Genomic DNA, 12534 nt, shown 5'->3' on the forward strand with positions numbered 1-12534 from the left:
CTGTTTAGCTTCTCTGTAGCCGCAGTAGTGATAAAGGTCCTAAAACCCACTGCATGCTGCCTGCTCAGCACCAAGTCAAGTGACCAAAAAAATCATTTAATGCAGGTTTAAGCCTTTGGGTTTTGCAGCTAACCAAACTGTAAAGGTCATAGATCATAATTACATGAGTGATAACAACAGCTTCTTGACATATCAGAAAATATTCACATGCATTGTTTTGGATGGTGATGACGAGTGACCTACTTGCTGTTAAAGTTGGAGAATTTTTAATCATAAAAACTCCTTCACAGTGTTTCAGTTGTATGATTGTCTCTTCAACCTCATAAAATGTTATCCTATCATGTAACAGCCATTAGATGGTGTCACTGAGTTTAGCCCATGAGAGTAAACCATGACATGAAATGAATGATAGACAGATTTTAGCAAGTTGATAGCTGATGCTGGCAACAGGGTTTCCTATTAACTGGAAGTGCTTTCTTGCAAGATGAGTGTGATCTCCTGCTCTTCCTCCCTCTCTTTCATTGTGTTTATTACATCTTTATACACCTATTGCATTTTACAAACCCCGAGGGGCCTGTCCCAGTCCTTCCACACAGTACAATCACCACCAGCACTGCCAAGAGCATTTCCGATTCTCTCCTCCCACATAAAATGCTTCCTTCTAACTTGAGATTGTAAGTACACACACACACACACATAGCTCATAAAGCTTCTATTTGTTCATGCAGCAGGATCACTCAAACCTCTGAGGACCTTCTTATAAAATACCCCGGTCAATCTCTGGCTAATTACCTGTCAGTCAGTCAGTACTATCACAGTGGAGATGGGGGTAGATTGTAGGGAAGCGATCAAATTTATCAGTATGATTAAGACAGCAGAGACAGTACAGACTTCACAAGTCTTTACTCAACATCTTTTCTCCGTTTTCCCGTTGAGCTCTGCACTTCAGGGGTGGGAGAGGGTGTCATTTGTGCTAGCGTTTGGCATTTGTGCAAATCTTTCCAGGAGAATCACAATCAAGAAGAATAATAGGCTGTCGCATGATGGAATTTAAATCACAATTTTCCCACGACTAATCCTTTTCCTCATTTAAACACTGAATTTGACATGAAATTCATCTCCCTCTGTTTCACTCAGGCTGTGTGTTATTAATATTCTCCTCCTAACGTTCTGCTCCTGCTTTCTTCTATGTATTAAGGTCATATCAGATCAGCCTCCTATGTCTGTCTTTACTCTTTCAGTTGCATGAGGGCTCAAATTCAGTCACAACCCCCATCTAAGCCTGTAAATATCACTTAAGGATGATAGCTAGGGTACCATGCCACTGCCTCCCTTCTCCTCTCACTAAATAAAGCGTGAATCAGAGGCGAGGGATTGGACATGCGGGTGAAAGTGTGGTCTCCCAAAACAAAGTGAAATGTATTTGTATGCAGCTCAGCAGTGGTGAGTCTATTTTCAATAGCGTTGGAATGAGTCGGCCCCTGATGTATTACAGTGCAATGCCTGTTTGTGTTTGTATGAGCATGTAGAGCTGCCTGTGTAACACAAAGTCAACCCCTTAGGACTGTACATGTTCTCACTGTGATTGATGAAATACCTCAAAACCAGAGAAGAGGGCAGTGGCAATCCAACATAGGGATGATTAACTAGCCTTCTATCTGTGCTAACAGATGATCCTACAACAACCTTCAGCATCTCTCTGAAGTAGGATTATAGGTTTTCAAATGCTGGCAGCAAATACCACGGATATTCTATCCACATCAAACAATCAATCCCATTGGCTGCACTGGATCTGTGGCTGACAGGGCACTAGTCAATGCCTCGTGATAAATTCTGGGGTCTAAAAGTCCAGATTGGGTTTATATAATAGTTCTACATAGTTAAACTATTTTACCCTTCTTGCAGCCCTTGACAAGCAAAACACAAACTGTCACAATTCTATGAACTTCCTGTTTCAGGCTTTTATTTTGATAAATTTCTGTCTACCATTAAAGTAATCAAGGACTCTGTAATTAAGACTCAGGCTAATGTTCACAACTGCCAGACTGTTTTCAGAGAAGCGCCCAGGATGACTCACCTGCACTTCAGCCCAGTGTGCACGATCCACATTTACATGTTTTTCATAGTGTTTCCATGCTGCTTGGCTGAGTTATTCCTCCGTGGTTTGTTTCCTTATAGTTTCTGGTCAGTGTTCTGTGTCAAGTTCTCTGTTTTCATTATTTATTTGTGGACTCTGGTATTTTCTTTCCAGTTTTACGCTTCTGAACAAACTCACGCATATTACTTTTTGTTCTGGTTCTTCATCTGCTCCATTGTTTAATACTTTTGGCCTAGTCTGTCTGTGTCTGCAGCACAGTAACAATACCTTTATTCTTGTAAATAGAATTTGCACTTAGCTAACTGTCTGTAACTCTATAGTGTGTTCTCCCTACTGCCTGTTAGAATATTGGATTTGTGTTGTGTATTTATCTCTCCTGCTTTCGGTATTGTTGGTCGTATTGTTTGTCAGTCTTCGACCTGTCTTCAGGAAAACCTTGTTTAGTTCTTTTCATTCTAGCATAAGAAAACTGCCTTAGCCTTTGTGTTCCACATATATGCAGTAAGGTCTATGTTAAAGCTCTAGTTTATTTTGCCTCACCTCCTGCCCTAGTGGTCTTTTGTTTAGTTTAAATGATTTCTGTTTTGAAGAAAGTATTGTGTTTACTATTTATATTGCTTCTCTGTGTTTCTGCATTTGGGCCCTCATTCCAAATATTATAACTGGACACAACAGAGGCCAGCTGGACTAGTGATGATTAGATGTTTAAGTCACTGCAGCAGCTTTGATTTCAGTGCACTGAAGCAACTGTTTTAGTGAACTGGGCTGAATCAAGTTGTGCACAAGGGACACTGGATTAAAAGATTTATGCTGCAAAGTACTTCATCCCAAAGCGCATTCGAGCAAACTACAATACAAACACATACAAACAGCCTCAGTAAGAAACTTGCTCTCAGTCCTCATTTTGTGACAGGATTTGTTATTTTTCCTGCCAAAGCAACCGGTATCAAAAATACATGCTCTCAGTGCAGTGTAGAAGTCTTTGTTTAGTAGCTGGTCAAATGGCAAATGTGAGGTTATGTCACAGGATAGGAACCTGGGGAAATGTTTTAATTATGGCCAAAAAACACTAGGAGTCAGACAATCATACACAAAGAAAACAAGCTGGAAATCTTGTCATATTACCTACCAGTTTATATGGAAGTAATACTGAAAGTAAGTGTAATAAACTGAGTGTACAGTGGCTTGAACCATGAATTCTGTCTGTATACTGACTGGTAAATTTGGCCATGCATTCTTGTTGCTCCATTGGACTTGTTTTTAGCTAAGCTGGCATGTTCCACAACCTTAGATTTTACTGTGAGTACAGTATTACCTTAACTGATACAACCAATGGGCAAAGCTTTAAAATGTCAATCCATATTATAATAAGCTGCAGATTTTCTTTAACCATAATGGTGTTTATTTGAATGAATCCTATTTGAAGTTAAATGTTTTGGTGGAACAAATTATTAGCCTGGAAATTAGACACAAAACCTTAAAGGCCACTTGTGATAAATGAACTCAGTACAGTGAATTACACAGTACCTTTAGCTCAAATGATCAGTTTTACTTTCATACAATGTATTTTCCTCATTGAAATGGGTTTTTGTGTGTGCTGGTGTCATAATTTGTTTATACAAGATGAAAGGCACACATGAAGTAGGATACAAACATCAATTCACTGGTGTCCTAATTCATTCTGAGTGCTGTGACAGATTTTATTTTGTGAGCAGCATAACTGGAAACCAATGCATTCAGTCAAGCACCGACAAAATGGCTAAATGGTAAAACCTTCCCTCGGGACAACTGAAGTACTGTAACTGCATTGTTCCAGTAATGAAACATTAATTGCTAGTACCTCACACTTTGCCCAGCACCCCCACCTTCCACCCTCTCTCTCTGTCAGAGCACTCACCTCCCAGCTCTTCTGTGGAGATGCTGGTGAGCTGGAATGTTTCGCTGCTGTCCGTCAGGGGGCCGCTCAGGTAGTTGTCTGGATAGAGCAGGCCTGCTCGCACATGGTGGAATGGCATCTTCTCCCTGCAGAGCACACACACACACACACACACACACACACACACAGAGTGAGAGAGAAAGAGACAGAGTCTAAATAAACTGTGCATGTATACACGTATAAGAATAAGGATAGAAGGATGTGTGTTGCATGTGTATTCAAATCCTGGCTACCAGCACGGTCATGAGCCCTTTTTAGAGACACAAGCTCCTATGGAGAGAATATTGTTTCTTCCACTCTGCTAATACTTATTTCTGGGAGAAACTGCTGTCTACTCATGGCAGCATCACAGTGACAAATTATGTAATCACATTATAATTCAGTGGAGTCACAAAAATGTATTCTACTGTAATTGCTTTTATAAATACCATTAGAGTACAATCAGGAACTCTGTATTTCCTAGCAATATTTTCTTGCTGTCTTTATCCTGCTTGTTTTTTGTATAGTTCTAGCTCTAAAGTCCTGTCACCTCCTGAACATGTTTGGAAGCTCTGTTGACTTCCTGTCCTGACAGACAATCCCCATGGCTTCCCAACATCTCACCAAGAGACCTCAGTGCTCGACAGGACATCAGTCAGCCATGACCCCTGCCGTTGTATGATCAGAGCAGTTCTCTGCTGTGATTCATGAGAGTTGCCTGACAGCTTTCCCAGTGTAATATTTCGACACTTTAACAATATGCTTCATGTAATATTCCTGCCAATAGTACATGCTGAACTGAACTGAGGTGAGGAAAGGAAAGAAATATAGGGAAGAAGGAAGGAAGAAAAATACATCCTGAAAGTATTTCTTGAGCAGGCTACTGGCAGACAGGCAAGCTAAAGGAAGAACTGGGGATGTTTCTGTCACAAGAGACATGTACAAGTACAAACAAGCACTCTCCTCTCCTCATTGTTACTGGATACTTAGTGTAAATCCTTTGGTTATCATGGAATCAGAGCCAAGGTAGGAAAAGGACACAGACTGAGCTTAGAGACTATGGCAGTGTAAAAGGTAAAGAGCTGTGGGATAGGTGCAAGTCTGCTCTGGTGACCTGTAGAGGACACCAGGTGTAAAAATGAGAGCAAGCAGTGTGTGCAGAAAGGTGTGTATGTGCACATCATCTACTGCCTCTCATCTTGTACCACCTGCAGGTCACCACAGCATCATGTGTCTGGTCTAGCTATCTATCTAAGATGCAAGGACAAACACACATGCTAAGGTCTCATTGTTACATTATTTTACTGAGAGCAAAGATTAAAGACTTTAAGCTTTAATAACTGTAATGTTTCTAATCTACCAGTAATATTATAATGTCAGCTCCTGTTAGTAACTTTAGGTAGATGTTGAAACAGGAAGCAACAGGGTTTATATGAAAAGAACTGTATGTACTGTACATATGCAGGTACTGGAATAGATATTTTAGAAATATGCAGAAATGGTGTTTTATTGGTCGTTAATATAATTTCCATTAGGACTGCTCATGGGATGGTCAAACATCTTCAGAAACCCCCAACTTACACACCTTTCTGGCTATGGACTGGGAGAACTGTGTCCGAACATTTTTGCAACTTTGTAAAAGGGACATTCATACCCACTTCACACTGTGATTGGCCTGTGCTGAGCTGAGGAAGGAACCAGGGCTTTTGCTTCTCTCTCTAGCTCTCTTTTCTCCTTCTTGACATAACTATTTCTGTCACTTTTCATGTGCACAACTGAGTACAACACACTTGAATGTCTTCCAGGTGAGGCTGTCAGAAAATGTACACCATATTGCATCTCCCCTCTCTGTATGATGAGCAACTTTTCAACCTGCCTTTGGCTGTGAACTGCCAGTGTAGTTGACAACATGGACACCATGTCATACTGTACAAACTACTTCTTTTCCAGCATAACATGTTGGCATGTACAGTGGGTACAGAAAGTATTCAGACCCCCTTAAATTTTTTCACTCTTTGTTATATTGCAGCCATATGCTAAAATCATTTAAGTTCATTTTTTTCCTCATTAATGTACACACAGCACCCCATATTGACAGAAAAACACAGAATTTTTGACATTTTTGCAGATTTATTAAAAAAGAAAAACTGAAATATCACATGGTCATAAGTATTCAGACCCTTTGCTCAGTATTTAGTAGAAGCACCCTTTTGAGCTAATACAGCCATGAGTCTTTTTGGGAATGATGCAACAAGTTTTCACACCTGCATTTGGGGATCCTCTGCCATTCCTCCTTGCAGATCCTCTCCAGTTCTGTCAGGTTGGATGGTAAACGTTGGTGGACAGCCATTTTCAGGTCTCTCCAGAGATGCTCAATTGGGTTTAAGTCAGGGCTCTGGCTGGGCCATTCAAGAACAGTCACGGAGTTGTTGTGCAGCCACTCCTTCGTTATTTTAGCTGTGTGCTTAGGGTCATTGTCTTGTTTGAAGGTGAACCTTCGGCCCAGTCTGAGGTCCTGAGCCCTCTGGAGAAGGTTTTCGTCCAGGATATCCCTGTACTTGGCCGCATTCATCCTTCCCTTGATTGCAACCAGTCGTCCTGTCCCTGCAGCTGAAAAACACCCCCATAGCATGATGCTGCCACCACCATGCTTCACTGTTGGGACTGTATTGGACAGGTGATGAGCAGTGCCTGGTTTTCTCCACACATACCGCTTAGAATTAAGGCCAAAAAGTTCTATCTTGGTCTCATCAGACCAGAGAATCTTATTTCTCACCATCTTGGAGTCCTTCAGGTGTTTTTTAGTAAACTCCATGCGGGCTTTCATGTGTCTTGCACTGAAGAGAGGCTTCCGTTGGGCCACTCTGGCATAAAGCCCCGACTAGTGGAGGGGTGCAGTGATCTTTGACTTTCTACAACTTTCTCCCATCTCCCGACTGCATCTCTGGAGCTCAGCCACAGTCATCTTTGGGTTCTTCTGTACCTCTCTCACCAAGGCTCTTCTCCCCTGATAGCTCAGTTTGGCCGGACGGCCAGCTCTAGGAAGGGTTCTGGTCGTCCCAAACGTCTTCCATTTAAGGATTATGGAGGCCACTGTGCTCTTAGGAACCTTAAGTGCAGCAGACATTTTTTTTGTAACCTTGGCCAGATCTGTGCCTTGCCACAATTCTGTCTGTGAGCTCTTCAGGCAGTTCCTTTGACTTCATGATTCTCATTTGCTCTGACATGCAGTGTGAGCTGTAGGGTCTTATATAGACAGGTGTGTGGCTTTCCTAATCACGTCCAATCAGTATAATCAAACACAGCTGGACTCAAATGAAGGTGTAGAACCATCTCAGGGATGATCAGAAGAAATGGACAGCACCTAAGTTAAATATATGAGTGTCACAGCAAAGGGTCTGAATACTTATGACCATGTGATGTTTCAGTTTTTCTTTTTTAATAAATCTGCAAAAATGTCAAAAATTCTGTTTTTCTGTCAATATGGGGTGCTGTGTGTACATTAATGAGGAAAAAAATGAACTTAAATGATTTTAGTATATGGCTGCAATATAACAAAGAGTGAAAAATTTAAGGGGGTCTGAATACTTTCCGTACCCACTGTATATGTAGGTATTACAATTTTATGCATACATATTGTTTATGTGCACATGAATGCATTCATATAAAGGTTTATTTTTGGATGTATTACCGCAGAAATTATAAAGCTTTTATTGCTTGTGCATGTTTACATTCCCTTTGCACAGTGATGATAGGGAGAAGAAGAGAATGATTTTTATTTACAGCACAATATATATAATTTGTCAGCCATGTCTACAGTTGACACATATATGCAGTATTTGATTTATCAGCAATTATATTTAAAAGTGAATATATTTAAGAAAGAAATGAATGATTCACAGTGAAACATGATCAGTAAGCCACAGCAGGCTGAAAGCCTTGAACTTTCTAAGCCCACAAATTAAACAGGATGCAGCAATGATTTAATCAGTGGACAAATTAATAAGACATATGATATGAAATCAATATGAGAATGTATTTCCACAGTCCATCTGTTCTCACAATTGTTCCCCTGACAGAAACACCCACTCACTCGTGGAAAAAAATCAGCAGACAACCAAACACATACATCAGCCTCAGTCACACGCTGATTCTTTTTGTTTTCTATCTCTCTCTGTCTCTCTCACACTCACTGTCATTTTTCCCATATATTGATGGATTGTGTTTTTTTTCCTCACACAAAAACACAGACTGTTGTCACAGAGATGGACATAAAAGCTGACAAGGACAAGCTTTAGCAGAAAACCACCATCTAATAAGCCTCATCGTCTGGCTGAGTGCAGGAGAAAGAGTGGTGGAAAGAAAGAAAGAGAGGTGGGTGTGTGTGTGTGTGAGAGAGAAGATGGGGGGCAAAGGGGATGAAAGGAGCAAATGAAAGTGGGCTGAATGACAGTGTTTGAACTGTGAGGTCATATGCACCTAGGGAACCTAGTTTCAAGTCTACAGCACAGTGATCAAAACTAAATTTGGCTCAGAGAGAAGATAAGAGACTGAGATGAAGGGAAAGGAGCAACCCAGCCAAAAATTGGCAATGGGGATAAAAAGGCAACTCAGTATTTTTTCCTCACCTCCCTCTGTCCCCATGGACAGACATGCATTAGCAGAATATCAGCAAAGGAGCTAAGAGGCAGCTACAGTATTTTCCCCAACAGCACTTGTACACTGCTGCATCACAAGCAGGCAGCACTGACAAGACATCAGTGTTTACAGAATCAAGGCTTTTCTACCAAATCAGAGGAAACAGGTAGTTGCTGCTGCCGCAGGCACCAGTCTACCATAAAAACATGCAAAACTGTGCAATTTAGGTTAATCCAAGGACTGATATGCTGCAGATCTGTTAGCTGGCTACACGGGCTTCAGAACAATTCAACAAATTATTCTTTTTACTTCCAGCCACTACAATGTCTGTTAGCTGTCTGTGTTTTCTACGGTTTTAGAGATAGGTCTCCTGCTGCCTGCCAAAAATAATGAGAGGCCACAGTTGATCAATCAATCAAATTTTATTTTTTTACAGAACCTTTCATACACGTTAGTGCAATTCAAAGGGCTTTACAGATAAAAGATAATACAGCAGAAAAGTTTAAGCATCAGTGCCGGATAATCTGAAGCTCTGTGAGAACGCACAAAGACAAACAATACAGTCATAACATGCATCAGTGAGGGACATTTATTAGCTCAACAGGCATCCATCAATAAATTAGCTTCTTATTAGTTTCATAACTAGATCAGTGATTACTGTACTAATGCTTTTCTGTTTCTGCTCAGTGTCAGTGTCCTACTGAAGTCACCTTGGGCAGACAGGCAGCCTCCACACAGCTGTGGTCTCTGCTGTCTCTCTCACTCATCAGGGCTGTACTCTGAAAACATTTCCTCTGCAGAGGAATGGATACATGGGCTACCCTTTATGCGGCCTCTGGCCATCTCTCCCAGAGGTCAACCTGGGTCATCCAACACATTCTTGTATCTGATCCCACAATCAGCGCCAGTTAAAATGCTCTGGTGCTTCACCACAACCTGGGTAGATGAAACGTAGATGAGTCTGTAATCATCTGTCAGGTCTGAAATGGCCTGAAATGATGCTTGTTGGGTCTTTAAAAAGTTCCACCCCTCAGAAAAATAGCTGGATACCCATGATGGTCCTCAACACTGCGCACATCTGCAGCAGAGGGAGCGCAGCTGGACTCAAGCCACCTGCTGATGCAAACTGGTGCTACATGTCACCCTCACTGCATTGAGAATGAGGTTTCCAACAATTAAAAAAACACTCATGCGCGCTATCCCCCAAAATGCTCGCACCCTCACGGCCCATTATCACACATGAGCTAACACCCGCCATCCGTTACTATCCACAGGCGGCTCTCCTCAGATGTTGAATGTGTGCGAAGCAGGTGACAGATTTCACCACTGTTTTATGACTGTGGAGTTTTAGAGCATCTGGCAAAGGGAATGAATACAAGTGGGCTTTAGACTGCAGCCATTCCCCATTTATCAGAACCAGTGTATGTGAACTGTCACAGCCTGAATGAACCAGAGAAGGGCTGATGAAGCTACAAAGCATGATCTACTGTGTGACTGAGCACTTTACATTCAGCTGTGTGCTGGGACAATTATATTGTAATTACACTTATAGCAACTGTGTGTTGGATCTATAATCACACCGATCAAACCCACACAGCGCGCACTGACGCACACAACGCACACACGCAGCTGGAAAGATTGTCATGAGCAGTTGAAACAGTGAATACTAAATGCAAATAGATACACAGGCATTTTGTTGTCAGGTTGTCAGCCATTAAAACAACAAGACTTTCAACACATAGAGAGAGGTCTGTTTGCACACGCGCACACGCTCACGCACAAGCACGCTCGGCACATTTACACAGATTACAACAGGTGCAGCGGCTCTGCGGCCATCAGCGGGGCTGACGCATGGGCGTTCGGTCGCGGTAATCACCTTTATCACACCAACCCAGCAGTGACACACTAATTAAACGACGGGGTAAATCGTACCTGTCTGTGGAACGACCGGTCCCACGGTGTGAGATTCACCCCGTTCGGTTAGAACACCGTTGGCGGAGACGCTGAGGGTGCTCTGAATAGCCAAGATGTGTTTAATCTGTTTGCATCCGTCCGGTGGTCTTGAGGAGTCCGTCCAACAGCCAAAGATGGACTCATTCAGTCTGTGTTTTGGACCTGTTCTCCGGGATTCACCAGCGTTTCATGTGCTCCAGACTTTTTAGGTAGTTATTTCAAAAATATCAACTGGTTAGGTGAGGAGGAGGTAGTGGGAGATTCTGTCCGTGAATAGCCTCCCATCCGTTTTCTACATCTCACTTCTCATCGCAATATCTTCAGAATTTGGGGTGTTATTGGGATGAAGCAGTGTAGAGTGCCAAACACCACCCAGACGCCACACAGCCGCCCACGGGTCTGGGTCTATGAACCGGTGCTGCTGCTGTCGCCGGTCGCCTCATAAAATAAATCACGATTTAAATTCAGTCGAATCACAGCCGCGAGGAAGAGAGGAGGCTGTCCAGTGAAAGCTTTGAGCGCAGATCGGCCAAACAGCAGAGGGGTGGGAAGGGATCTCCCGTTGCTCCGGGTACATTTATTTCAGCTACTCCCGGTGACAGAGTTAATTATCAGTCCACTCCGGTAAGGGAGGGGCCACATGGGGACCATGGTAGCAGAGGTGCGAGCAGGAAATATGCGACGATGGAGCGCTGGGAGCTCCCCGCAGGTGGGAGAGGGAGAGAGATAGCGAAAGAGAGGTAGGGAGGGAGGAAGGGGGGTAGGGAGAGAGAAAGAGAGTGTGAGGTCCGAGCAGTTAAGGTTTCAGTGGATCAGTGAAGCAACAGCATCTCCCCTGAGGAAGTCTGTGTGTTTTCATCTAACCATTCTTCACAGCGTTAAGAGTCATTGTAGACCAATTACGGTGCTCAGGAAGTGACATCAGCCACAGTAGGCTACTTAAATGGTGCAGTGTGTCTAATCCCCCTCCTTTTTTTTGTCTCCACAACCCCTCCTACAGTCTCTTTATTTTTTTTTCGTGGGTACGGCCTCAGGATTCATTGCACCTTCCTCCACTCAAAGCTCTTCTATGCCATTGTATTGTGACACTCTCTCTCCCCCGTTATCTCCTGAGCAGGCTGCATTTTCCCTTTTTGCCTCTGATTAGAATACCCCACCACTATCTAATTTACATCCGCACACTAATTATATAATAGCCTATGTGAAGCTACTGTTTCCCCAAGCAGACCCCAGCAGCTCAACTGCACTCTTAGACTTTAAGATTTTTGTCTCCCGCGCTGCTGCACTGTTATAATTTAAATTGGTTACAGCTACTTATTTAACAAACCAGTTTACTCCTATCCCGCTGATTGACAAGGATTAATATGTCTGTGTCTCTGGTTTAACAGTCTGGCTCAACACAAGACTGTTACTACAGGGAGACGAGGCTTCAGTGAAAAGTAACAACAACACAAGTGACTCATGAACATTTCACCCTGGTGCTCTAACAGTGTTGTGGGCTAATCTAAGAGCCCTGTAAAGGTTCTCAACAGATTTTCTTTAGATTCATAGAGAAATTGAACCCAGGTAAAGCAATCTGAGGTACAAACTGGCGAAATTGCTCTTTAATTCTCAAAGAAATAAAATGAGATGTTCTCTGCACATCATGCTTGCCCGTAGTGCTGATGTTCTGGTACTGTCCATGGTGCTGATGTTCTGGTGCTGTCCGTGGTCCTGATTTTCTGTCGCCGCCCGGGGTGCAGATTTTCGGCACTGTCCTTGGAACCGATTTTCTGGAACTGTCCATGGTGCTGATGTTCTGGTGTTGTGCATGGTGCTGATTTTCTGGCGCTGTCCGTGGTGCTGATGTTCTGGTGCTGTCTGTGGTGCTGAATTTCCAGCGCTGCCCGTGGTGCTGATGTTCTGGTGCTGTCTGTGGTGCTGATTTCCG

The 12534-nt window shown here is 42.8% G+C and overlaps 1 protein-coding gene across 1 annotated transcript in view; it reads right to left on the minus strand.

The window, feature by feature from the left end:
• The window catches only part of caln2 (calneuron 2), a 29543-nt gene extending 17983 nt beyond the window's left edge, over nt 1–11560 (minus strand). The window contains exons 1-2 of the mRNA XM_020618093.1: nt 10584–11560; nt 3996–4120 (exon numbers count right to left, since the gene is read on the minus strand). Coding sequence (XP_020473749.1) covers nt 3996–4113 — 118 coding nt within the window. The 5' untranslated portion in view covers nt 4114–4120; nt 10584–11560. The remainder of the gene's footprint in view (nt 1–3995; nt 4121–10583) is intronic.
• Nucleotides 11561–12534: the final 974 nt, after the last annotated feature.

Source organism: Monopterus albus, unplaced genomic scaffold, assembly GCF_001952655.1.
Source record: "Monopterus albus unplaced genomic scaffold, M_albus_1.0 scaffold199.1, whole genome shotgun sequence".
Taxonomy (NCBI): Eukaryota; Metazoa; Chordata; class Actinopteri; order Synbranchiformes; family Synbranchidae; genus Monopterus; species Monopterus albus.